The sequence below is a fragment of the Rattus rattus genome, chromosome 8 (genome assembly GCF_011064425.1).
Source record: "Rattus rattus isolate New Zealand chromosome 8, Rrattus_CSIRO_v1, whole genome shotgun sequence".
NCBI classification, from domain to species: domain Eukaryota; kingdom Metazoa; phylum Chordata; class Mammalia; order Rodentia; family Muridae; genus Rattus; species Rattus rattus.
Window position 1 is genome coordinate 4048361 of NC_046161.1, and position 27872 is coordinate 4076232.

The 27872-nt window shown below is 46.4% G+C and overlaps 1 protein-coding gene across 4 annotated transcripts; it reads right to left on the minus strand.

Moving 5' to 3' along the window:
• Positions 1-591: 591 nt before the first annotated feature.
• LOC116907017 (baculoviral IAP repeat-containing protein 3) lies at positions 592-27872 on the minus strand. 4 transcript variants are annotated; one of them, XM_032909954.1, is made up of 9 exons: positions 27792-27872; positions 9853-10797; positions 9650-9749; positions 8374-8452; positions 7540-7588; positions 4558-4797; positions 2044-2295; positions 1788-1829; positions 592-1363 (listed from the first exon to the last, which is right to left on the minus strand). In XM_032909954.1, exons 2-9 carry the CDS (start codon positions 10703-10705, stop codon positions 1170-1172), a joined length of 1809 nt encoding a protein of 602 aa, XP_032765845.1. In that variant the 5' UTR covers positions 10706-10797; positions 27792-27872; the 3' UTR covers positions 592-1169. The 4 variants fall into 4 exon arrangements, with proteins under 4 accessions (XP_032765845.1, XP_032765844.1, XP_032765846.1 ...); XM_032909953.1 differs by having other exon boundaries at positions 27751-27852; XM_032909955.1 differs by lacking the exon at positions 27792-27872 and adding an exon at positions 27560-27731.

The window sequence follows — 27872 nt, forward strand, 5'->3', positions numbered from 1 at the left end:
ACGCACACATACACACACAGACACAGACACACACACACACACACACACACACACAATCTTTAAGAAAGAAAGAAAGAAAGAAAGAAAGAAAGAAAGAAAGAAAGAAAGAAAGAAAGAAAGAAAGACAGACAGACAAAAGGAAAGAACAGAGAACAGTAGCAAGCAAAAGCCCAAAACCCCACTGCTGGCTCTGTATGCATTTCCAGTGAAAGAAGTTGTAGTGGTTTGAATGGGAATGGCCGCACAGACGCTTTGTTTGAAAGCTTGGCCCATGGGGAGTGACACTATTAGGAGGTGTGGCTTTGTTGGAGGGTGGAGCTTTGACAATGGACTGAACCTCTGAAACTGTAAGCCAGTTCCAATTAAGTGCTGTCCTTGGTCATGGTGTCTCTTCACAGCATGAAACCCTGAGACCAAAGATTAAATCTCACTTCAACTCCTGACGTTTTATGGTGTCACTGGAGATTCAAACTCAGATCCTCATGACTCTGTGCCAAGCACATTCCTGATTCACCATCTCCTTAGCCCCAACATTTAAGAATTCCTAAAAAAGATATTGTAGGAATCTGGGTGTGACTAACCTGATCAGCATCATTTTTAAAAAGTGTAATTTTATTGCTTTATTAATTTTTCCTCATGAATTCTTTATAAAAGTTCCATATCCCTAAAATGTCATCCAATAAATAATAGGAATTTCTATACATAAAACACATGGAAATCTGTGCTCCCAGTTCTTAAAGCAACTTGAGAAGATTCTAGTTTCTGAATCATAAATGCCAACATTGTAAATCTTCTCTGAGAATTTCAGGACTGCAGGTAATACCTGCTTTTCAGGAATAAGAATGAAACCCTCTCTCGTGGCATCTGAATATACAAACAGACATGCTTTAGATGCAGATAGTATGAAAATACTTTACTGAAAACAGTTTTCTGAGTTGGGAATAAATAGCACTTTTAAGGAAACCAATTAAAATTATTATGTAAGTAATCCATTCTTTCTTGAGTTTAGACAAAAGGTTTTTTTTTCCCCTATGTTTTTCATTTTTACACTATTTAGAGGCAGTGTCTCATGTCATCCAGGCCGGCCTCAAGTTCCTTATGGAGCTGGGAGTGACACTGAACTTCTGCTCCTCCTGGCTGGGGTCACAGCCGTGGACCATCAGTCCTGTTCAGGAGAGAAATGTGCGCACTGTGCCCTTGATGGTCCCTCTGCAGATGGGACACTTCCTCAGAGAGGGGGCACATTCTTTGCACACGACCAGATGGCCACAGGGAATGAACACGAGGGACACCTCTCGGTCCATACACACTTTACACGTTCTCTCTTCCTGGAGTTTCCGCAACTGTTCTTCCATCGGTAGAGCTGTGAAGAGGGAGATATTATTTTGTTTTAAACACAGCCTGACTTCAAACTCTGATCCCCCCCACCTCCAGTTTCCAAGTGCTGGTCACACAGCATACGATGCCATGTAAGGGAAGAGAAAAGGATTTTTTGTTTGTTTGTTTGTGCACTGCTGGGATTGAACCCAGTACTTTGCTGAGGTTAAATAAGTACTCTACCGGGGTTGGGGATTTAGCTCAGTGGTAGAGCGCTTGCCTAGGAAGCACAAGGCCCTGGGTTCGATCCCCAGCTCCGAAAAAAAAGAAAAAAAAAAAAAGTACTCTACCACCAAGCCATCCTAGTTGGGGCAAGAAAAGGATTTTTAAGCAATCTGCTTGTCCTCTAGTGAAATCTGGAGAAAATGAAAACATTGGTTTCTGCAGATTTAAAGTCTTAGCGCCATTACCTGCAATGTCATCTGCGGGAAGACTCCTAATGTTCTGTCGCACTAGGGAAGGAAAGGGGATAAGCGTCAGTATGGAGTCAGGGTTGCTATTTACATTCTACAGATTCTATTTATCTAGTATTCATGTTTATTTGAGACACAGAATTATTTTGTAACCCAAGCTGGCATCGAAATCACTATCCTCCTGCTTTGGCCTCCTGGATGCTATGTTTGCAATTGACCTAGAAAGTTCCCCAAATAATTTCTTAGCACTCACCAAATATATCTCTGTACAACCCAGGGTCGATTTCCTGCAGGGAGTTTCTGAATGAGGTCGCTGCGGTGTTTCCTTTCGCTAATACAGTATCGATCAGTGTCCTTGCCTGCAAGGTGTGTGGTTTCTGTTTTACAGCATCGTACTCCTGTTCGGTAATAACCCTGGCACTTAGGAGGCAATCCAGGATTGGTGTCACAGGCGTCAAATGTTGAAGAAGCACCATTTTGTTCTTCCGGATTAATGTTAGATCATCTTTATGAAGAGAGAGAGAGAAACACACTCAAAGTCTGCTCACAACTGCCTACCATACCTGCATCACGCATGAAGGAGATCAGGTGTATTTGTCTGAAGATCTCATGTAACTCAGCTTGGCCACCAATTCACTGTGACATTAAACTTCTGATTTTTCTGCTGCTACCCTCAGAGTGCCAGCTTTCTAGACAGACGGTTCCAGCCCACCTTAGGGGGCGCTAGGGAGTAAACCCGGGGATTTGTGGCTGCTAGGCAGGCACTCTACAAATGATTGATCTCCATTTTAGCACCCTACTCCCTACTATATCCATAAAATGCTGAATACTAATAAAGGCAGTCTGAAAATTATCTTAGGAGAGACAGTTAGATTTTAGATCATTGAGCTTGTCACTAGGACACTGACATAGAACCACATTGCGGGCAGAAAAAATTGTGCTCAGTTAAAGAATCAGTCATACATGAGCATTTTGTTTTCTGTTTGGTTTTGTCTTTTAATGTAGCTTCCTTCACACCGCAATGCTGAGGATGTCCTTGGATTTCTGCTGCCACTGCAAAGATGTGAGGACTATAGTAGGCAGGCCCTCCACACCGGGGTTTACACAGGCGTGGCACGTGCCTGGCAAGCACTCTGTCGATTAAGTTGCACTGACAGCCTTGCTGGGTTCTGAGTCTCATTCTGCTCTAACAGACCAGGCTAGTCTGGAACTCACTAGACAGACCAGACTCAGCAGGCTGAAGCAGAAAGGTCATGAACTCAAGACCGGTCTGAGCTACACAGTAAGATTCTGTCTCAAAAGTCTGCTTTCTGGTCTGCTGAGGCTCTGGTCCACATTCGGGAAAGAGACCAGGCTTTTATCTAGGTCAGAGTGTGGATAACAATCAGAACAAGGACAGGGCTGCACACGCCCAGAGGAAGGTGGCTCTGAGCACAGAATGGAGAACAGAGTAGCAAACACTGAGGATGGAGAACCTGCCTGGAGGAATGGGAAGCAGAACCCAAGGACTCCATTGGGGTTGTGAGGGAAGATGGCACTTGTGTGGGCAGGTAGGTTGAGCTTAAACGTGAGTCTGTGCCTTAAGCCAGGCGTGGTGGCCCATGTCTGTCATCACGGCACTTGGGAGGTAGAGGAAGGAAAATCAGCATTCAACTACATAGCAAGTTTTTTGTATCAAGAGTGTGCTTTGGGTCAGTGAGATGGCTCAGTGCAGAAATCACGCAATGTTAAAGGCTAATGTCGTGACTTTGATACTTAGTGGAATCCAAAAGATGTGGAAGGAAAGTTCTCACTCTAATAAGATGTCCTCTGACCTCTGTCATGTCATTGCAACCCCCCTCCCCCACACACACACCTGTTCAACAATTAAGAACTGATTTGGTAATTACTATGTTGAAATCATACTCATGAGGGTAAAATTTGTGCTTTAAAGGGAAAACATAAAGGCTTATTAATTGAGAAGATCTGTATACACATGCATAAAATAAAAATCACACAGATAGTATGATTGTTTTGGACTTTTAAAGGCTATAAGAACCAGGGGTTTTTGTTTTTGGGGGTTTTTGTTTGTTTCATATTTTTAAGTCCCATGAGTAATTATATGCAAAGCTAACAACTCATCCTAAGAATTTAAATTAAAAAAATAAAAGTTTGCAGGCTTAGAGAGAAGACTCAGTAGTTAAGAGCAGTGACTGCTCTTCCAGAGGACCTGGGTTCAATTCCCAGCACCCACTTGGTGACTGACCACTGTCTGCAACACTAGTTCCAGGGGATCCACCGCCCTCTTCTGGCCTCCATAGGCATTGCACAGACACATGCAGGCAAGATGCCTATATACACAAAATAAAAATAAATAAAACTAAAATATGTTAACATTTGCCCAACATACACATTTTTTAATTTAATGAGTAATTCTGGTATATTTTTAATAGTGTGTGTGTGTGTGTGTGTGTGTGTGTGTGTGTGCGCGCGCTATAGCATGCAGTAGAGGCCAGGAAAACCTGTGTGAGTAAAGTCAGTTCTCCCTTCTTCCATCAAGTGGGTTTGGCTCTCAAGCTATGGTGGTTAGGTTCAGCAGGAAACGCCCTTACCTGCTGAACTGTCTCCCTAGTCCTCCACAATGCACTTTATTGTGAGGAATCTATTTGCAGACTATGAGTCTAGAATATGAAACATAAGAAAGGCTGGGTTGGGTGGAAAGGCATCTTTTATGAACTTGCAGAGGTGACAGCACGTCTCTCGGGAGAAAGGCCATGTAAATCTGTACCTGACTCCTCCTCCTCGGCCTCCTGCTCCGTCTGCTCCTCTCTCATCTCATCTTCTGCATCCAGTAGACCTATCACGAGGTCACTGACCGTCCTGTAGTTCTCACCAGTGGCCAGGATCTGTCGCTGAACCATCTGTCTCACCAGGCTCCTACTGAAACCCATTTCCAAGGCTGCTTTAACCACAGGTGTGTTCATCATCACTGCGTCTTCCCAATTCTCTCCAGGGCCCAGATGCACAACTGTACGGAAAGGGGGATTTAACAGATATCAGCAGGCCCACACACCTTTCTGTTGTGGTTGTTCTTCTAGGCCAGTCCAGCCTCAAGCTTATGTAACCCGGGCTAATCTCAATTCATGCCAATTCTCCTGCCTCAGCCACCAAGTGCTACGCACAAACCAACATGCCTGGTTTATAACTAGAAGGTTACAGCAATATCAAAACCATAAAGAACAAAAAACAGACACTGCACAGTATGCTCTTTGCTAACTTTAAAATGACATACGTTCAGTCATTGAAGTCAGAATATAAAATACTATTGCCTTTAGATTCAAGTCTGTGATTAGCTCTACTCGGGAGGAGAGAGAACCAAACGTCAGGGATCGATCAGTCCACCAGAATCAGGGGCTTCATTCTCTATATTGAATAAACTAATGGGCTTTCTGTAGCAAATATTAATTTCTACATATATGTTTCTTTTGTTAGCACTTATTAGCTGTCTACAATGTTTTTATTGTGATATATTTGTATGTCACATACCTTGAAATCTCTAGTTCCCTGCAAATGGCATGGTTTCACGCTTTAATTTATGGCTGAGTCATTTTCTTTCTTTTTGTTTGTGAGGCACAGAGTCTCGGCATATAGACAAGGATCTTGCCTCAGCTTCCCAAATGCTGGGTGTGCACAACGTATATCTACCCATCTGCCGTGAGCACCTTGGCTCAATCCATAACTTCACTACTGTGCTTTCGCACTTCTAAAGAAAACCACTGTTACCCCTCAGCCCAGCTACCCCAGTGTCCCAGAGTACCGCCCACCCCCTTTCAGTCAAGAGTACAATCCAATGACTTAAATGCAAACCCGGGTCATACTCCTCGAATCTAACTGGGGCTTAAACACTGTGACCCGGCACTCTGCCCACCTCTTCCTACTCCCAGGCCACAAGCATTCTGCACTGAAACTCAGTTTCAGTTTGTTTGTAGATACTTATTTTATTTATATAAATACAGGAGCCCTTTACAGATGGTTGTGAGCCACCATGTGGTTGCTGGGAATTGAACTCAGGACCTCTGGAAGAATACTCACTCGTGCTCTTAACCCCTGAGCCATCTCTCCAGCCCCAAATGATGGACAGCTCTTGAGGCAGATAAATTCTGCCTTCAGTGCCGCTGATTCATTGCGCTGGCCTCACATGGTTATCTGTCTGCCTGCAGCTCTCTCTTCTGGCTAGACAAAATCCTTGCTCTGTTCTTTGAATGTCCTTATTCCATGTTGCTTAGCCTCTGTTGTCTTTGCCCAGAGGATGCTCTTGTCAGTTAACTGATTCCTTTTCTTCTTGAGCTCTCTGCTAACACAAGTGTTTCCTCCAGAGAGCCTTTTCTTTCATTTTTTTTTTTTTTAGTTTGCTTTACTTTATGTTTTGTTTGTTTGTTTGTAGAGTGGAAGTGTGTACCACAGGACGTAGGTGGCCAGCAGACAACTTTCAGGAGTCAGTTTTCCCCTTCCATCATGTGAGTCCAGGGGCTACAACTTGGGCTGAGCCATCTGCCAGTCCTGTTTTGTTCTTCTAAGACAAGGTCTCAGTAGGTTACCCAGGCTGGCCTGGAACTCACTGTATAACCCAGGCTGGCTGGGAATGTATGATCCTTAACCTCCTTAGTGCAGAGACTGCAGACCCTGCCCCAGACAGATGCTGCTACATCTGGCTTCCAGGAAGCCTTTTCTATCTCCCAGACTTAGACATTTGTCTCCTCGATTTCTTCTGCAGATCCTGTCCTATTATCTGAGCATTCATCTGGCCCCCAATGTCATTAGCTCTCGAGGACAGAGTCACGTGTTTATCTTGTTTTCCATTCTTTCCTTTGAACAACATCAACAGCCAAACTCCACAATAAAAATGCTATTGCACTGAAGCTGGAGAGATGACTCTGGTCAAGAGCACTGACTGCTCTTCCAGAGGGCCCAGGTTTAATTCCCAGCACTTAATGGCAGCTCACAAGGACCTGACACCTCACCCAAACATACTTGCAGGCAAAACACCAATGCACATAAATGAAAGTACACAAATGATTAAAATGTATTGCACTGAACACTAAAACACAGGGTCAAGGCCCTGTTCAGAGGATTGTTCCACCCTCTCAGGTCCACTGACAATCTGAGCCTAGGGGTCCCAGTGAGAGCAGGGGAACTCTGTGCCCCCTCTCTGCGAACAGGAAGAGCTCCAGCAGCAGGAGGCACAGGACATTCATTCCCACAACTGCTCACTGTCAGGAGGCAAGATGAGTGTAGTTTGTTTAACCTGTAGGTGCTTGCTGCTGTGGGGTGGAGCTGGTAAAGAGGTTATGATTGGCATCCTCGGGTCATAGGTTCAATCCCCGGGACCATTAAAAACAACTATGCATAGAGACCCAAGATCCATACTTACATACGCTGATTCCATCTATGAGTTCTGAAGCATGAAGTAAACACTTACACTGTTTTTTAAGTGTTCTCCAAGCAATCTGTTGCACACTGAAGTTTGATAAACAGTAACAGGATGTCTTAATCATACATCACATTTTCAATTAGAAGTTAGAAATCCACATGAAAGTTCATTTCCTATGATAACCTTTCAACTGGACAGGCTCTCACATAATTCAATAGGGCACAGAGCACATGGTCCTTCCACTTCCGCTCTCCAAACACTGGACTCCAGCTGCACCCAGCTTCCCCTTCACCTTAATACAGAACGGATCGCTTTAACACAGGAATTATATACACGTACTTGCTGCCTCTGCAGTCTCATCCTCTGGGGAGTCTGACGTAGATAATAGCTACAAGAAAAAGTACACATGTTAAAATACACACAGCATCCTAGCACTGCACTGAAAATGAGCAACAGACCTGCTCCATTTAACCTGCTGCCACCTGACTTGGTCACCAGCAGGACACTTTCTCAGTCAGAAGCAATACCTCATTTACACTGAATAGAAAAACGAGGCTCTACACTAACAGCTTCCTGTGGAGAGTGTGCTCCAGTGAGGAACCTCTGTCCTCACTGGGCAGGCAGACTGGGTCTCCTGGGGGCACAATGCTGGCCCTGAATCCACAAAGCTCATGTTCTCTAGTCACCTGCTGGGACAGAGTCCATGCCAGTCAGACCCGCTGGCCATCGCAAACACGTTTTCTGGACCTCAGACACTGAAATAAGATCACATTAGCTTTTCTAAGGAGCAGTTAACAAATGCCTTCTCAAATCATTTAAGAAAAAATTATACAGTGAAGTTGTTTTCCTTAAATTTTTATTTAATTTATTAATTTCAGAGTTTAACTTATTGTTAGTTGATTAGACAATAGCTTAAAGAGAAATAGAACAAATACTATCTTTTATGTAGCTAATAGTTACAGATCTGTTTTTCTCAAAAGAGAAGTACCTTGCACACTTCTGTTGAGGGTTTGTGAGAAGAAAGGAGGGTGTGTTTTAAAACAACTTTCCCTTTTCCACCGAAATACTATTCCAATTGATTTTTACAAATAAAATTTTAAAAATAATTTTGCAAACTAATAATTTTAAAAAGTAAAAAATTAAATAATTAAACAATAGAGGGAGGCCTCCCACCTGCTCAAGTAGATGAGGGTAACCAGCTTGAACTTGGCTAACGAACTCTTGGCCTTTGATTCTGATCAAGTACTCACACCTAAAACATAAATGTCAGGAATCACTTAATAAGACAACATTGCTCATCAGCTTCACAATGTATAGTTCATATTTGATGATCGAAAATTAATTTTAATTTTAAAAAGTGAAATGAAACTTAATTACAAACCCGTGTCCGGATGTTCCTCTCACGGGAAAGCTGTGGAAGCGCCCAGTGAGGGACTGCTGGACGTCAGATTCTTAATAGTGGAGGAAGAAATAAGCCCAGCGCAGCACGCACTGACTCTGCGCATTGTTTTCCACTTGAGGTGTTTTTGAAGATCCGATTTTGGCTTATGAACATTTCTGTGTCTGTGTGGGTTTGTGTGTGAGTACCCTGGGACTCACAGAAGCAAGCAGCAAGCAGCTGGACCTTCAGCAACCGAAAGTGTTCTCGGCTGTGAGCGCCTGACACGGGTGCTGGGTACCAAGTCAGCTCCCACCCTCAAGCCATCTCCCAGAGCTCCTCACTGCTCTCCACCCTTCTAAGGTTCCTAAAAATACCTTTAAGCAAAAATGGAAACTAGGAGTCCCCTCAATGAGCCATCTGATTGTCTCCAACCCCTGGGTAATACAGACACATTACTAAATTTAACTCCAAAGTGAATCACAGTAGCATCAAAGCAGGCTCACAGTTCTTGTGTATTCACAGTGGGGACTGGCGAGATGGCTCAGCTACCAAAAGTGTTTTCCACCATGCCTGAGTTCAACCCCACAGGGTAAAAGGTGAGAACCGGCCCTCAAAAGTCATCCTCTGTCCTCCATACCACATACACGTAAAGCAAATAAATGTAAAAGAGAAAAAAGTTTTTAACTAACACAATGCAAAGCACTTAAAAAAAGTCAATGTGGAAATTCTTTATAACCTTCACGATGTTTAAAATCTGAGGTAATGGAGCTTGAGAGAAGACTCAGCAAGTACGAGCACAGACTGCTCTTTCAGAGAACCCAGGTTTAATCCCCGGCCCCCACACATTGACCACAACCCTCTAGGATGCTAGTCACAGAGGCTCCAATGCCCTCCCCTCTGGCCTCAGCAGGTACTGTACACAAATGGTACACACGTATATGCAGGTAAAACACTCATAGTCATAAAAATAAAACAAAACCTGCAGAACTTGAGAGGCATATTTACTATAAAGGAAGATAATGTATCTCACGAAAACCACAACAGATACAATAATTTCAAAGCAGTTACCTTGGAAACCACTTGGCGTGTTCCACCCAGGGGTCGTCTCCAGATTCCCAGCATCTTAGCCCACCATCACAGCAAAAGCACTTGACGTCATCACTGTGTCCTAAAATTTATTGTGAACCAAAAACGTATAAATATATATAATTTGCCCAATCATGTGTATAATGCACGACAGATCTTTATAAGTGTTTATAATTGTTTCTTACCCGTGTAATAAAAGCCTGCACTTGCAAGTTCCTGAGGATGAACAAGAGCGCTAGAAGGCCAGGTAGAGAATGTTCTAACACGTGCTGCGTGCGTCTGCATGCTCAGGTTAGAGACAGTGTATCGTGAAGTGGACTGACCCACATCTTTTAAGAATGGGCAGCTGGGGAAATGTCTCCTGTGCTCTGACAGAGCATCATCCTTACGATCCCAGTTGCTCAGTTTCCCATCACACGCAAAGCAGGCCACTCTATCTCCAGGCCCTATGTAGTAGAATCCTGCTTTGGCCAGCTCTGCTGGGGACAGAAAAGACAACGGCCACGTTTGATAGGTGAGTAATCTGGCCTTCTCCGTGTTCATTGCAAAGTGGTAGGGACTTGTGCTGAAAGCAGGGCAGTCTTGATTTGCGCGGAAGTTCACAGGGTCTGAGGGAAAGCTTGAGTAGGAGCCACTGAAGTAGCCAGTGCTCTCGGAAGTTGCAAAGCCGGAGGGCATGGTGCTTGTCGCTGTGGAAGGAAGAGGAGGCTGAGGGCTAGCTTCCAGACTGTTGGCTGGATTCAGGGTCTGCACAAAGCTGCAGCTGGGATACAGCTTTCTGTGCTTCTCGATGGGACTGTCCCCTTGTTTCCAGTTGTCCAGCATCAGGCCACAGCAGAAGCACTTGACCTTGTCATTGACACCTGTGTAGTAAAAGCCAGCACGAGCCAGACTCCTCTCTGAGACAGGAACTCCAGTGGGGAAAGTTGAATATGTGGACAAGCGGTACAGCTCACATGAAAAGTCGTACTTCAACTCAAAGGTGTCGGCACTCTTCATCAGCTTGGCCAGGAAGGCGCTGTCTTGAACCATGTTCATGGTGAGACGACAGGGAGGGGAAGGAAGCAGCCTTTCTCCGGGGAGGTAGTTTTGTTCATGACTTTTGGTCAGTTTTACCACTAGGCTGATACCTGAAATAGGAGCAAGCTCGTTTGTTTTCTTTTATATACCTCGGGTTTCGTAGGATGAAGTTCTAAATCCTACGCTCAGACATTTCAAGGCACAATGACACACAGTCATACCTTCCTATAATCTTCACGCCTATAATAAACACTAGATTCTACCTAATAGCAAACGAATGATTAAGGTTAATCCCATTCTGAGGTGCGGTGCTTGGGCCCCTCTGTGCCGGGCATCCTCAGGGATAAGTCTGCTTCCTTTTGCCACTGGAATGCATTAGTACGAGTTACCCATGCTGCACTAAAAATTGTGCTTTATATAGAATGCAAGCATGATTTAGACAGTTTTAAAACAACAAATCTCTTCAAAACTTTTGGTTTAGTTTTTGTTTCCTTTCAAAGGACCAAAATCAGATTTATTAATTAATCCTCTACTCAAAACACCTATGCTGCTTATCGTATCAGGAACTGCTTTCGCTTCTAGCAGTGACTGTCACCTGGTCACCTGTGTATATGTTGCCCTGGCAATGGCCATACATTCCCAGCATACCTTTGGTTCAGCTCTCAGCTTCACCTGGGAGCAGTTACATCACATATCGAATAAAAAGCAGACCTTTCCTGCCCCCTTCCTCTTCTGTCTCTCTCTTCTCCCTCTCTTACCACCCCCCTCCCTTGTCTCCACCATCCCAATAAACCTCTTCCACGTGAGACTGTGTTGGCCTGGTGTGTTTTGTCAGGGCGTGAGCCACAATTTTCATCCTTTTGCACCTGTAGCATACCTGTCAAAAAAAACTAGATCTAACCGTTCAGGAATGGGCACCTTGTATTGGTACCTTAGCAGCTGCTGAACTCCTTACTGGAGAGTCAGAAAAAGTAGCCTTTGGGTTGCCTGTAACTGTCTTCTCTTATAACCTGTCACAGGTCCTAACTTACAAAGGCTTACAGACTCTACCTCTCTTCAGGTAGCACTAATAGGAGACTCCATACTCACCTTCCAGTCATGCCCACCTCTTAATATTTCCAATCTCCTTCCTCGACCAAATACTAACCACTCCCTATCTCACTCCTGCACTGAAACCTTAGAGGAACTATTACCTCAGCCCTCACACATACGGGAGGGCACATTGCCTCAGGCCATTTATACCTGGTGTGCAGACGGAAGCTCCTTTCTACATGAAGGGGCCAGAAGAGCTGGCTGTGCCATGGTGTCAGACACTGAGGTGGTGGAGGCACAGGCCCTCCCTGCTCATCCACCAATCAGCAGGCTGAACTAATAGCCCTTACCCGTGCCTTTCAACTGGCACAGGGACAACCCCTCAACATCTGCACAGATTCCAAATACAGTTTCCATATCTTCCTGTCCCACGCAGCTATCTGGAGGGAGCACGGGTTACTTACAACTAAAGGAGGATCAGTAACCAATGCGAACCCCAAATTATGGCCATGCTAATGGCCTCCCATCTCCCCACAGCTATTGAGATTGTCCACTACAGATCCCACCAGACAGATGACTCTGTTGTCTCCAAGGTAGACAACCGAGCCGATGAGGCAACTAGAGCTGCGGCCCTTAGGGGCCTTGACTTGTCTCACCCTCCACAGGACATCCTTACACTGCAACCCACATCCCCACCTTCACCCGCTGAAACTCACCAAACTCTGTCCCATCTTCACCAACTCATCGTCCTAACAGCCAAGCGTTGCCTTATTTTGTTAAGACCCACCTGCAGCCTACTCCTGAGGACTTAAGTTTCTTATAGCCTATCACTGTCTCTTGCAAAATCTGTCAGATGTCAGACCCCAACTGGAGGTATCACAGCACCCCCTTTTCCTATGCATCAGACTAGAGGTTCCCTTCCCAGAACCAACTGGCAACTTGACTTTACCCACATGTCCACTGTCAAACGTGCCAAGTACCTCGTGGTCTTGGCAGGCACCTTCTCAGGGTGGGTGGAGGCATTTCCCACAGCTAACAAAAGGGCTCAGACAGTCTCTGGGCTCCTCCTCCGAGAGACCATCCCTGTCTCCCTCCAGTCAGACAAAGATCCTGAATTTACCTCTCAAATCTCCTAAATTCTAAGGCCCTACACATCCCCTTACATTTTATATTCTCTACCACCCTCAATGGTCAGGAAAGGTAGAAGAAACCAACCGCTCCCTAAAAGCCACTCTTGTCAAGATGTCACAGAAACTTCGCCTTGATTGGATAAAACTCCTACCTCTGGCTCTCTTCAGACTACGAGCCCTTCCTAAGGGACCTCTCCAAGTCCCACCTTTTGAACTCATGTATGGACTCCCAGTCCTAACCCCTGGTCTTTCACCTCAATGCTCTCCCGTCCCAGATCACGTACTCACCCCATTGCTTTGCCATCTTCGTTCTCTCCTATGGAACTTTGCTGACCACCTTCTACCTCGGCCGCTCACTGTCCTTGTCCATTGCCTATCAACATTAGAGACCAAGTTCTTCTATCCCCTCCAGATCATCGGCCCTCATCCCTCTCTCCTAAGTGGCAGGGCCCTTTTAAGGTGACTCTCATGACACCTACAACTGCTAAACTCAAGGGACTCTCACTGGGCCCACCTGCCCCACCTCAAATCTTTTACCCCTTCACCTAAACATTCTTCATACATGTCAACCCTAATAGGACCATGCTCTGTTAAGCTCCTGAAAACATTGAGGCCACCCATCTTGTCCCCAATTCCAGAAAATGAGACTCCACTCCATCTGCTGTTCTCAACCCCACTGGATTAGACATGGGCTTCTCATCCTCCCCCTGCTGTTTGTTTTCGTCCAGGGTAGCCCTTACATCTGGAGACTCAACATTCAAGAAACTCCTACAAGATAACAAACAGTTTTTCCAAATAGGATCTGGAAACTGCTCCATGGCTGGATGCCAGGAACTGATCCACATTGCTGTCATCCCTGTATCGGTTATCCCATCTAAGGATTATCATCTCTTTACTTGCTTTCTCTTTGACCAGACAAAAGATGATTGTAAAACATGGCCCGACAAATATGGGGGCTGTCCCTATTGGTCTTGTCAGATACATATGCTAGGATCACGGACCAATCACTTCTTCTAGCAACAACACAAGACACTCTTTTTCTACATACAAGACCCATAGAATCCCAGATGGGAGACAAAAATTGTTGGTAAACTCTACCATAAAAGCCAATAAGTACCATATTCAGAGAACATATGTCTCAACTGCCTAACCTCTAGATGCCGGAAAAGTAGGGGGAATAATCAAACACTCCTCCGAGGTCCTTCCATCATAAACAGCACTAACTTGTCATTTCACCTTTTGCTTCAGATCCTGACTTTGGCATACCAACTCCTTAATGTCACCCAACATGGTCGCTTTAAAGACTGCCGGCTATGTGTACCCGGGAACTAACTCACAGCTGCCACTTACAGTCTCTCCAGTGATACCGCCCAATAACCTCACCTCACCTTTTGTCAGCTGCCCTGACTACGATGTCGCCATGACTCCATACCTTTTCTCTATCCCGCTTTTTGGCATGGCAAACTGTTTTAAGACATCCGGGACACGTTCTATAGAAACGCTAGTCTCCCTACATTGCAATAGAACCACAGCTATTGATACCTCATCTGTGCCACAGTGCTCTGAAGTCCAAAACACATCAATTCTCTGTGGCACTCAGACGTATCATCGCCTACCTGCCAGCTGTCAGGAGTTTGCACGTTGGTGCTCCTTTTCCCTGAACGAGGAGAGATCCAGGGAGACAAGCCCTGCCAATCCCAGCTGTAGATATGACAGCTGCCCAACACAAGAGGGCAGTTCAGGTCGTGCCACTCTTGGTCACTACAGGAATAGCCATAGGTGCTGGCACTGGGGTTGCAGGGATAACGACTTTCATGACGCAATATAATGAGTTCACTTACAAGATTAACAATGGTTTTCAAATAATGTCTGAAACCAAGCTTACTATCCAGAAACAGATCAATTCTTTGGCAGCTGTGGTGCTTCAGAACCGACGGGGGCTGGATGTCCTGACAGCTAAAGAAGGTGGTGTTTGCCTGTTCCTCCATGAAGAGTGCTGTTTCTGTGTCAACCAATCGGGGATAGTGAGAAGTAAAATCCAGGGGCTTCAATCAGGCATGCAGAATTTCAAGGAACGTGAGGCCTTCCTGGATTTTCAAAAACCCTATATGGAAATGGATACTCCCTTTCATAATGCATTTCCTAGTCATCTTTCTGGCGTTACTATTCGCTCCCTGTCTCATTAACCTTGACTCTACATTCCTTCAATGATAGATACAGAAAATTTCTAACCAAACTATTAATCAGTTCCTGTTATAGGATTACCAGTCGCTGTCCACCGAGGAGCCTGATACAAATGTTTACCAAATGGACCCTGATGGTGAAAGTCAGCTATACCCCAAAACTGACAACACCCCAAGACAGCAGGAAGTAGCTTAAGAGACAGGGCACCCCTATTCCCCTTTTACCATCAGCTTCCCCCTCCCCTTTTCCTTCTTTTTATAAGAAAAAGGCAGATATGTTGGTATCAGGAACTGCTTTTGCCTCCAGCAGTGACATCATCTGTTGCCCTGGCAACGGCCATACATTCCCAGCATACCTTTGGTTCTGCTCCCAGTTTCACCTGGGAGCAGTTATATCACATTTCAAATAAAAGGCAGATCTTTTCTGTACCCTTTTCTCTCTCTCTCTCTGTCTCTCTTTCTCTCTTTCTCTCTCTCTCTCTCTCTCTCCTCCCTCTTACCTCCCCTTGTCCCTGCCATCCCAATAAACCTCCTCCAACATGAGACCATGTTGGCCTGGTGTGATTTGTCCAGACAGGAACCACAATTTCCATCCCAGCACTGCTCATCTGGGTAGCATTAGGGACCGAGCCCAGGGCCTTGGGTACACAAAGCTTGTGCCTTAACACTGAGTTATCCTGCAAGACTCAAATTCCTTTATTTGGAGGTGGTGGTCAAGACAGGGTTTCTCTGTGTAGCCCTGCCTGTCTTAGAACCCACTCTGTGGGCCAGGCTGACATTGAACTCAAAGATCCCCTGCCTCTGCCTCTAGAGTGCTCCAATTAAAGTCGTGCTCATCATTGTCAGCTTGAAACTCAAACGTTTACTTTTGGTCAGAAATTATCTCAAATTCCTTGTGTCCATATTTATCAAGACAAAAGAAAAAGAAAAGCCCATTACCATCTAAATAGCAAAGACCTTCAGAACTAAGAATTTCTCATGCAAGATTTATTAACCATTAGTAAATCAGTTCTATGTCAAGGCACCAGAGTTTGCTGCCACTCGCTAGTGTGACTTCCTGCTGTGCCTTGATGTAGCAGATTTGCTACCACATCATCTCTAGGTAGCAGGAGAAACAGCACACCAAGAGTCCCTCCTTCAGGAAGCATGCATCACTGTATCTAACCTCACTGCCCTTCCTGTACAGGTCCATGAATTGCCGAAAAATAACACCCCAGACTCAAGTAGTATGTAAAAGCAATGAGTGTTTATTCTGCAGAAATCCAGCATGCAGGAGTCTACCATTCATCAAAATAGCAACCCTGAGGTGAGTTTGCAAGCTCCATTTAAAGCTGATTAGGGGAATTCAAGGGAGAGGTAGGTGAACTTTATCCTGATTGGTTGGCTCTATCTCTAGGTATGGGTGTCTCTAGGATTGGCTAGGGTTTGGGGGAACTTTCCAGAACTGTTGAGGACTATTTTTTTCCTCAGGGCAGATGGTAGGGGAGCTCCTGATTGGCTGGCCACAGGCTATGGTTTTTCATGGAACTGGTTTGTTCTGGAAACCAAAAACTTAGGCCTACTCCCCCTGAGCTGGCATCTCCCAGCCTGTCATGGGTCAGTGTAGCTCAGTCCTCTCATTTCCCCCTTGAGTAATGGCCTATCTTGAATCCTTGAAATGTCTCCATACCATGGGCTGTTATTATTGCTTGAGCATCATCAGTTGGACAGTGGAAATTCATTCCTTGACAAACCTGACTAAAGCATTAGTTATATGGGTTCCACAAGTTAAGGCTAATAGTAAAAGGATGATAAATCCAGTCAAGGCTGAAACAAGGGTGGTTAACAAAGGGGACCAGTTAAAGAGGAGCTCACACCAACCTTGAGACTATTCTCTTTCCATTCTCCTGTCCTGCAATCTCTTTCTCAGTAAGGCCATTGATTCTTCAACGACCCGGAATGATTGCTATAAAAACAGTATTGTTCCCTAAGGCCAGACAGAGACCTACTTGCTGAAGAACAATAAGTCCAAGCCTCTTCTATTCTGTAGGGCTCCTTTGCCAGGGAAGAGAAGGACTCTTTTAGGGCAGTCAGGGATTTTTCTGTCTCTTCCAGATCAGCATCTCTGGCCATTCGCAGGGCCTGGTTGCAGCAACTGTTTTTACAGGGTCCATTGGAGGAGCCAACTGGTTTACTATATCCTCTCCCGTATAAGCCACCTGAGGGACAAGTTGTACGACACAAAAACCCTCAGGTACATTAAAAAGTAAGGCATGAATGCATGGGGTGAGGCACAAGTCCACCAAGCACCATCCGGGGGCAGCGGATACCTGCAGTGGTAAGAGGTACAGTGAGGTACTGTAGAGAGTGGCGCGGCAAAACAAAGATGGCGCCGACATCCAGCCTTGTCTGGATATAAACGACTCACTGCGCATGTGCAGGCTTGTCCCCTTGCTAGGGCTCCCTCTAGTGGTGAACAGTGGTACTGCACATGTGTGGTTTATGCACCAGGTGTCAGTTGACCGTTATTATGCTAATGAGGTGATTCACTCTCCGCCAATCCCTGGAGGACAAGTAGTGGGGTGATCCAAGCCCCACCAATCCCTGAGAGATAATTAGCATACTGTTGTCTATATAAGCCGAGCGATTTTGCTGCTCGGGGTCCCTGTTCAAGAGAGCTGTAACACTAAGAAGAGCTGTAACACAGTAAAGGCTTGTTCGCAGAAGAATCCTGTTGCCGCGCGTCGTTCTTGCTGGCGGGACATTGGGCGCGCGACAAGGTACACAAGTGGGAATAGTCAGAGGGACCCGATTTCCAACACAAGGTCCTTGTCCTGTTACTGATGTCAGGGTTGGCTTTCCTCACTGCCTGACTGCTGTCATCTACATCAGTCACCATCTGTGGTCTGTGAATACTCTCCAGGGACTGCTATTCCTCCATAACAAGGGTGCTAAGTGTCCAAGGATAACCAACACTCCTGAGTGAGAGGAGTTAAATACCTGGAAAGGGGGGCTGGAGAGATGGCTCAGTGGTTAAGAGCACTGACTGCTCTTCCAGAGGTCCTGAGTTCAAATCCCAGCAACCACATGGTGGCTCACAATCATCTGTAATGGAATCTGATGCCCTCTTCTGGTGTGTCTGAAGTCAGCTATAGTGTACTCATTTAAATAAATAAATTTTAAACAACAACAACAAAAAAGAACCTGGAAAGTGACTTTTAGTAACTGCAAGGGTCCTGACTCAGGTGACAGGGTGGGACCTCGCTGGGTGAGAGTGGTGAGTTGGTTTTACTAACACCTTGTTGGTACTCAAAGGGACACCTGAGAGGCTATGTTGAAGCAGTTGGATGGTGAATCGGGTCCTGGATCATAGCTAGAGATATAAAGTCTTAATCCCCAAGTTGTACCCTCAGTCCCCTTTCTTACCAGCATCTGTAAACTTAATAAAGTTGTTGCATTGACCCCCACCCCATCCAGATAGTAAGGGAGTTCAAAGCAACGCCCAAAAGTCTCTCTTTTAGGGGGCTGGGTATCGTTTCATATGCAGGACCTGGGTCCGAGTATCCCTAAACCGGGTCACAGCGATGAGATAGTCTGTAACAGGAGGCTTCCAGTTTATCCATCCAGTAGATTCACATCCTCATACTGCAAAGGAAGGACTCTGGACCACATTTGGCCTGATGGTTCTAGTCTAAGAATGTCTGGGGCAGACATAAAAGGCCTGAGTCCATGTGTGCTTTCTGGCCCCAGGCGAGTCACAACCATAACCAGGGAAGGGTTGTCGATCTGAGGGGTCCTATCCCTCATCCACTAGGTCACATGAATCTACATGAAGGTTAGGAAACCACGTGCCCCAGGGAGCTGAGTGGGTGTTAGAGCTGGCAATCTTGCCTGCTGCAGAATTAATGGTCTGCCAGGTTAGCCTGAGAGCATGGTAGAATGTAAGTAGAGTATGTAGAGTATGGCAAGCCGTAAGCAGTAGACAAGCAGGAGTATGGAAGTTGACGCTTTAGTGGCTTGGAGGGATGTGGGGTTGCTTTCCATTGCTTTTAAGGTGGGTTGTCTGGAAGTCTCTCCCAGTGGGCCCTCAACCGCTGAGTTGTCTCTCTACTGGCAGGCTTAACATGGAAGTGGTATATTCATGTTTGGATCCCATCCACCTTCATAACCGTTGACATGGTCACGATCACAGTGTGAGACCCTTCCCATTGAGGTTTCAGGGTCTTCTGGTTTTCTCTTAATACAGACTTTGTCACCTGATTCAAAGCAACGAGGGTTAAGGGCAGAGCAGGCTCATAAACCTGACAGATGGAAGGCCAAAGTTGTTTCTGGATTCTGTGGAGGGTCTCAAAGACTCCAAGAACTTAAGTTGGTCATATTCTGCTAGAATATCATTCTAGAGGTTAGGAAACATGTAAGGGGGACTCCCATATAGGATCTCAAAGTGGGTGAGACTCAAGGTACAGGTGGTATACCTAGCCCTACATAAGGCATAATAAGGTAAGAGAGACACCCATTACCACCAGTTTCAAGGATTTATTTGGTCAAGGCCTCCTTTGGGGTCTGACTCATGCTCTCTACCTGTCCTGAGCTCTGAGATCTGTATGCACATTGGTCCTCAGAACCTAGGCTAAGGATTGAGTTGCCTGAGAAATGAATGTTGGTCCACTGTCAGACCCAAGCAGGGTTGGCAGACTGTACCTGGGTATGATTATCTTCTAGAATCTTCTTTGTCACTACATTGGCAGTTTCCTTCTTTGTAGAGCAGGACTCTACCCATCCTGAAAAAGTATCTATAAAAACTAGCAGGTATTTATTTCCATATGCTCCTGCTTTACTTCCGTATAATCTATTTCCCAATTGCCCTCTGGTTGTTGGCCTCGGATTCTGGTTTCCAGGGTTCCTTGATTGAAGCCCGAGGGGTTCACAGCCTAGCAGGTGGGGCGACCAAGTGTTCCAAGTCAAATAATTTGTATTTTGCCCCTTGCAACAATTCCTTTAACTTTTGGTGACCCAGATGCAAGGCCTGATGAATTTGATGGGTGAGTTGTTCAGCAAACTCCTTACGAGATGGTGCAGACCATCTTTCTCTTCTGTAGATTTCCTGGCATTTGGCCTGATCTTGTTTGTCCTCAGAAGTATATTTGAAGACAGCTGAGAGTGCAGGGGCTGACAAGGTTACCAGGATGTAGCCTCCCTTTTGGCTTTATTAGTGAGCCTGTTTCCTCGGGCTATTCTGATGTCCCAATTTGGTGCCCAGGGCAATGAATTATGGCCACCATAACAGGAAGTCATAATGCCTCCAGTAAAGCAAGTATTTTTTTATTTTTGATGTTTTTCCTTTAGCAGTCAGCAGTCCCCTCTCTTGGTATATGGGCCCATACACATGAGCTGTGGCAAAGGGACATCTATTGTCAAGCGTAAATGTTAGCTATGCCTCTTCAACAGCTTTAAAGCTTGGGTTAGATCCTTTACTTCAGCTTTCTGGGCCAAAGTTCCTGGCAGCAAAGCAGTTGCCCAAATACCCGAACCCCACCCGGTTCTGTCCTGGATGAAGCTGTTCCCATCTGTGAGGTAGACGTGCTGAGCACCCAGCCAGGGTATATCAGCTGGGTCTGACCTAATGTTTTGAACATGCCCCAGAACAATAGAGCAATCATGCTGTATGTCTAAGGATGGGTCGAGTAGCAGGGTGGCTGGGTTTAGGGTAATGGATTAGATCTTATACAGGGGGGTTCAAAAGCAGTGTTTGGAAGTGTACCAGTCTACCATTGGACAGCCACCAGCGGGGTGGATTCCTGAAAATCCCCTCAATAGAGTGGAGGATGGGGATAACAAGTTCCTGCCCCATGGTTACCTTGTCAGCATCCTTGACCAGCAGGGCGGTGTCAGCTATGATCTAGAGACAGGCTGGCCATCCCTGAGACACTAAATCCAGTTTCTTAAATAAACAGGTCTTTTCCATGGGCCCAAAGTTTGGATGAACGCCCCCTTTGCTAACCCTTTTCTCTCATCTGCATACAGGTGGAAAGGTTTGTGAATGTCCAGGTGGGTCAGGGCCTCCAGTAAGGCTTTTCTTTAAGGTCTTAGAAGGCATGTCCATCTCAGGAGTCCATTCTATCTTATCTTCCTGACCCCTGGTGGCCTCACATAATGGCTTTGCTATCTCATTGGCACCCAGAGTCTACAAAATCTAGTGGACCCCCAAAATTCCCTTGTTCTCCTTCTGGTTGCTGGAACTAGGATGCTAAGGGTGGTTTGCTTACAGGCATCTGACTGCATGCCTTGCCCCCACCCCTTGATGTATGTACCCCAGATAAGTGACATCAAGTTGACAAAGCTGGGCCTTCTTAGCAAACACTCAGTAGCCCAGGTGACTCAGCTCCTGTAGTAGGTCTGGTGTGGCCTCTTGGCACTCTCCAGATCAAAGGCCACAATGAGGCATCTGCTTGCTGGAGTAAGGTTACTTGAGGGTAGCCCCTGGCACTCAACAGGTCCTCGTGCAGTGTCTCCTCAAAGGCAGCGGGTGAGTTCTCCAATCCTCCAGGCAGATCTGTCCAAGTCAGTTGTCCATTAAAGCCTCTTTCCAAATCTTGCAAATTGCGGCTGGCTTTTGGGTGCCAGAGGCAAGGTGAAGGCATCATTCCAGTCATACGTTTTTCAGGAGGGGTTTGAAACTGGGGGATGGATGTCTTCTATATGCTTGTTTGCCTCCCTCAGATCCTGCACAGGTCGACAGTCACAGGAATGAGGCTGCTTGACTGGGAAGAGAGGAGAGTTCCAGGGTGATAGGCAAGGAATCAGAATCCTTCACAGAACTGGTGAACTTCACAGAACTCTGGGCATTGAGTATTGCCTGATTCAGGCTGGGGAGCCCCAGCCTTTAATGGACTAGAACTGGGGCCCCATGTCGAGTGAGTCCCATTGGGTTGTTTTTTTTCTGCCCAGACCTTGGGGACTTCTGATAGAAACCTCTGGAGTAATGGGCTTGGAGAAGGGGCTGGTTGAGGGAATAGTTTGTATTCCTCTTCTGGGGCCAATGTCAGAACATGAATGGGGCCATTCTTAAACAGTACTTCCACTCTCTCTGGACCAACATGGATTTGAGCTCCCATTTTGATAAGGAGGTCTCTTCCCAGCAGGGGGTTGTCTGTCCCACTTCCAAGTCCACCTTTCTTTGGGTAGTCCATGGATAGGGCTTGGTGCCTGTTGCCCCTTGTACTATGTCCCCATGTCCACCAGAAAGTCTATGGGCTTCCCCTCTACCTTAAGAAAAGAAGAGAGTTGAGCCCCACCCCCAGTCCTAGTTCCTCCAACTCCAGAACCTTTGTGCCTTCTCTTGGGTTTTTTTAAGAGCATTCATTTTTCCAATGGCCTTCCTCTTTTCAATAGGCACATTGGTCCTCTGTAATGGACGTTGGGTTTCTCCTTCAGTGGGGACTGGCTTACCTCTGTCCCTTCCACAAGCCAGGATTTCGGCTCTATTTCACTGGGGCAGCGCTGGTTTATGGTGGTGAGCAGCACTTTCACCAGTCCTTTTTCTGTCGAGCCTCAGGGGTCACCTGATTGTTGAAAACCTTCTCAGCTACAGCCATGGATTCAGTTAGTTGCTTACCCACAAAGCTGTCCAGGTGCTGAAGTTTCCGGCAGATGTTAGAGGCAGCTTGGTTGACTGAAGGCCATGTTTATGGTGGATTGGTTCTCTCTGGCCTCCGGATCGGATGGAGTGTAGATCCTGTAGGCCTCCATCAATCTTTCCAGGAAGTTTCTGTGACTCATCTTTTCCCTGCATTACCTCACTTACTTTGGACAAATTTGCAGGCCATCCAGCAGCCTCCTGGAGGCCCCCATTAGAGACTGGCAGTAGACTGTGAGTCTCTCCTTACCTGTATCAGTGTCAGAGCCAAGTCAGAGGAAAGGCCGATAGGCATTGGCCTGGATCCACGTGGCAGCCTGTTTGCTTCTGGAACCGACACGTGGGCAGCTCCCACAATCTATTTTCTCTCTTCGTGTGAAGAGGACCTGGAGCAGCCATTGCAGGGCAGCTGGTGACTCAGAGAGCTCCCTCAGAGCAAATGCTTTTCTGAGACTTTAGGGTTCTGCAGCTTCCAATTGTAAAGATCGTTAGCAGCAAAGGGAATAAGGACAGGTACGTCATAAACTGTCTTTTCCCCGATCAGGTGGCGATTTGGGCCCAACTGTGGGACTGATTCCATGTGGAGTTAAGATTTTCCTCTCCCTCTGCCTGCATCAGCTGAGCAGAGGCAGCAACAGGGATGTCAGGGAGGATAGAGATCCTCCTCAGAGGCGAAGGGAGAAAGGAAAGCAGATGACTCAGGCCGAGCGCCGGGAAGCTCCGGACCGCCCACCCCCCAGGCTGTAGCTTCTCTTGGACCTGGTTTGTTCAGTTCTGGGAAACAGAAATTTAGGCCTAGTCCCCTGAACTGGCATCTCAAAGCCTGTCATGGAGTCAGTTTAGCTCGACCCTCTCACTCCACAGGTTTATGAAAACTTGGTCATTCTATGAATTTTTTCCTGAATAAGCTGGCTCACTTATCAAAATAATGTAGCCACTGCCATTTTAATCCTTTAAGTTTGTTGAAAAGACCTCCAGTGGCCCTGTGGGTAAACAGTTGTCAACTCTCATATCTAAGTTTGTTACGCCTATCAGAACATCGTGTTCCTGTTTGTCCTCTGATTGGTAAAGGCTTGCAACATGACAGCAACCTCCTCAGCCAACTTCTGTAATCCTGTAACTTCTGGATAAGCAGCACTCATTTGAGATCTTTCTTGAACACAGGCAATTTTTTTAAAGATAGATTTATTTATTTATTTATGTATTATTTATTTAATGTATATGAGCGCTCCATCTGCAAGTACACCAGCATGCCAGAAGAGGGCATCAGATTCCATTATATATGATTATGACCCACCATGTGGTTGCTGGGAATTGAACTCAGGACCTCTGGAAGAGCAGCCAGTGCTCTTAACCATTGAGCCATCTCTCTAGCGCCCCAGACATTTTTTTTAAACTGGCAGCCAATGGGAGGTTGCCAGGCAACTTTCTGAAGGGCACTCCAAAACTTTCCCCCAGCCACAGAACCCCTTTCCCTTCCAGAAGTCAAATTCACAACCAAGTCATAATCACCACACGTCAGAGAACGAGACTACAGGCTTTGAATTAGCATTTTTAGACAGTTGTCTGTCCATGCACAAAACCACCTCCCAAGATCGGACTACGTCCCTTTTAAGGGTTTTTAGGTCTCCATGTTGCAATGTTTTGGTTTACAGAAGAAACTGAGAAGAAAGTTAGTAGTAGTGGAAAGGTTTGTGTCCTTCTCTTATTTGTTTAAAATAGAGAAATTAAAGTCAAATACCTCAGGGCTATAACACAACGCTCTTCTTCTTTTCCTCCCCCCCCCCTCCTTCCCTGTTTTGGAACTAGGAGTTCCCTTTGTAATTGAATACAGCCTCAAACTCATAATCTCAGAGCCCAAATGCTAGGATCACACACAAGCACCATCAGGACCCTTTCCTTAAGATGTTGTCTCCAAAATAGAGACTGGTATACATCAAGAAGTTATGCAAGTTTGCATTGAAGTTGGGTTCAGTGGTTGGGGCACATGGTGGCACACCCAAGGCCCAGCTACAGTCACCAGCACGAGAGAATAATGCTGCACTGGGTACCATCGCCAAGAGAAGCCATGAGTGGCAGACCAGATGGCAGGTGCTCTTAACCACTGGGCCGTCTCTCCAGCCCCATTTTCTGAAGAAATCTTTCAGGAATTTCTCAACAGTCCCAGTGCTTTAGTTATCCTACTCATGTGCCTCTTTACGTTTTTTGCTTGCTTCGTGTTTGAGACAGATACTTACGTTAGAGCACGGACTGGCTTGGTAACTCACTCTGTAACCCAGCTTGGCCTCAAACTCACAGGACCATGAGTTATTGAGTTCTGAGGTTACAGGCATAAGCCAGTAACTCAGCTTCTAATCACTTTCATTAGAATAATGAATGCATAGTGATTATAAACAAATTAGTGGTTTTTCCTGTAACACACACATATATATATATTTGTGCTTTGACCTTTCTTCAACCCTCTCCTGCCCCTCCCACCTCCCCATTGGTTTTTAACTGTCCCTCTTTAGAGAAATGAAGGCAGGCTTGTCTTTGTACCTCTGCCTTTTTCTGTTTAACATGATTTCCTGTTCCATCCATTTCTTCAAATGATACCATTTAGTTTTCTTTATAACTGAGTAGTATTTCAACGTGTGCGCACATGCACACACGCACACACACACACACACACACACACACACACACACACACACACACACACACACACGTACTTTTTCTTTGTCCTGTTAACAGGCATCCAATTTGTCCCATAGTGAATAGTGACACAATAAACAGGAGAACGGCCCTCATAGACCCACACATCTAAATGTCTAATTGGAAGCTGGTGGGCTGTTTAAGAAGGAATAGGACGTATGTCCTTGCTGGAGGAGGTATGTGGCTGAGGGTGGGCTTTGAGGTTTCAAAAGCCCGCACTTTAGGCCTAGTCTCTATCTCCTCTCCCTTTTGCTCCCTCCCTGCACTCTCACTCCCTCCTCTTCCTTCTTTTCTCCTGCCAGCCCCCTATAGGTCATATAGCCTATAGGTCAGGATGTAGCTCTCAGCTACTGTGTTACAGTTTGCACGTACTTGGCCCAGTGAGTGGCACAATTAGAAGGTGTGTCCTCGTTGGAGTAGGTGTGTCACTGTGGGCAAAGGCTTTAATACCCTAGTCCTAGCTGCCTGGAAGCCAGAATTCTGCTAGCAGCCTTCAGATGAAGATGTAGAACTCTCAGCTCCTCCCGCACCATGCCTGCCTGGATGCCGCCATGCTCCCACCTTGATGATCCTGGACTGAACCTCTGAGCCTGTAAGCCGGCCCCAGTTACATGTTGTCTGAGAGTTGCCTTGGTCACGGTGTCTGTCCACAGCAGTAAACCCTAGCCGAGACGGTCTGCTCCACCACCATGCCTCCCTGTGTGACGGTGCTCCAGATCACAGTGACTATGGACTGTCCCCTGAGACTGTAAGCCTTGATAAGCCGTATCGGCCATGGTGTCTTCTCACAGCCAACAGTGCAGTGATTAAGTCACAGGGTACCCAGGCACACTCCTCCATGTACCTAATGAGGAACGGTAGAGCTGAGTCCTATGGTAGTTCTGTTTTTTGAGGGACTGTCCCACTGATTTCTGTAGAGGCTAGACTACGTCCCCAGCCACAGAAGCATTTGTTTCCTCCACATCCTGAGCAGCCTTTGTAGAAATACCCCTCAGTCCCTCCCCCAGGTTCACTGTTTCACTCAACTGACTCCAACCCTCACTAGGTGAGGCCCTCAGCCTGTCTTCCTCTGCCTGTCCTCCATTCACAAGGCCATCTCAGAGAACAACAGCCCCTTCGTGGACCTACTCTCTCCCACTGAAGGACTCCTCTTCACATTCCCCAAACCCTGCAGGACCCGCACCCCTCCACACAGTAATCATGCTGACGCCTCTCCGCTCCAAATGAACATACTTCAAAACCCTCTTTCTACCCCAGCCACTCCCGAGTCTAGCTCTCCCTCACTCCACAGACAAGCCAGGAGAACACTTGTTTATGAACCACACATCTCCACACAGACACAGTCAGCAACCTTCACTCTCCATATTCATAAAGTCAAATTTGCTGGGAACGTTAACTTAGTAGAGACTGCACTACTAACCCCAGCAAAAGTTGTCATTGAAGAATTTCTTAGCACAGTTGGCGGAGCCCAGCATGTTCATAGCACCTTCGTTTATTAACTTCCCCTGTGACTGTTAACTTGGCCTCGTGCAATTGACTCCCAGGCTCTAGAGTCACACATCACAGGATTTCAAGTCAGTCCCTTTTCCAACAAGAGCGTGATGCTGGGCAAGAAAGCCACCAAGTGGCCAGATATACCCCTAATCCCAGTACTCCGGAGGCAGACGTGGGTAGATCAAAGCCAGCCTGTTCTCCTAACCCAGTTCCAGCCCAGCCAGTGCTACATAGTGAGACTCAGAAAAACCACATGTGCCTCAGTTTCCTCGGTGCAAATGGAGATAGTAATGGCACCTACTTTTACAGCTGATGATTAAATGTAAAAAATACACCCTCATTAAGCCAGGGCCGAACCTGGCACGTGGTAAACAGAAACACTCCAGAGATGTACCAACGAGATTAAGAAGAGCACTGCTGAGAAACTGAGTACAGTGACTCAGACCCGGCATTCAAGAGGTTAAGGCAGGAGGATTTTCCGGAGTCCAAAGCCAGTCTCAGCTATAGTGTGAGATGGTCTTTGATACACCCATCACTCCCCCAGAAGAAAAATCAGTGAGCTTATCACTAAGAAAACAACTGCGAGCTTCCCCCAAACTATGCTCAGATGCCAGTGTTCTCACTGTGTCAAGTCTCCCAGATGCCTCCCACAGCAGCAGCCAAATTAAAATGAATTAAAATGCCAACTCCTCGGTACTGACACCTCACTCAGAAAGTTAGATACCTCGAGCTCCAGCAAGGGGGAGGGGAAGATTAGGCAGCCAGGGTCAGCGTGGCCAGCCTGCATGTCGCCCTCCCGCAGGACCACGGCTGCCCAGAACCCAGCTTTGCCGGTCCTCTCTCGGATCCAGCCACCCTGGCGATCTTCGAGCCACCACGGGGACCCTGGCCCGCTCCCCACGCGCGCGTACTCACCGCAGCCCTCTCCCTAGGCTCTGAGGCACGCCAGCACTGACCTCTGATCTCCGAGGTGGCACCCTCGCCCGGCCTGTGGGGTGTGGCTGAGTGTCGCGACGCCCCTGAGTCGTCCCAAGCTT

Bases quoted from the DNA above. Each gene is read 5' to 3' on its own strand.
- LOC116907017 (XM_032909952.1), bottom strand. The intron at 4,798-7,539 runs GTACGTGTATAT...CTTTCCGTACAG, and splicing joins TGAGACTGCAGAGGCAGCAA to TTGTGCATCTGGGCCCTGGA. The intron at 2,296-4,557 runs GTACAGATTTAC...CTCTTCATAAAG, and splicing joins GGCCGAGGAGGAGGAGTCAG to ATGATCTAACATTAATCCGG.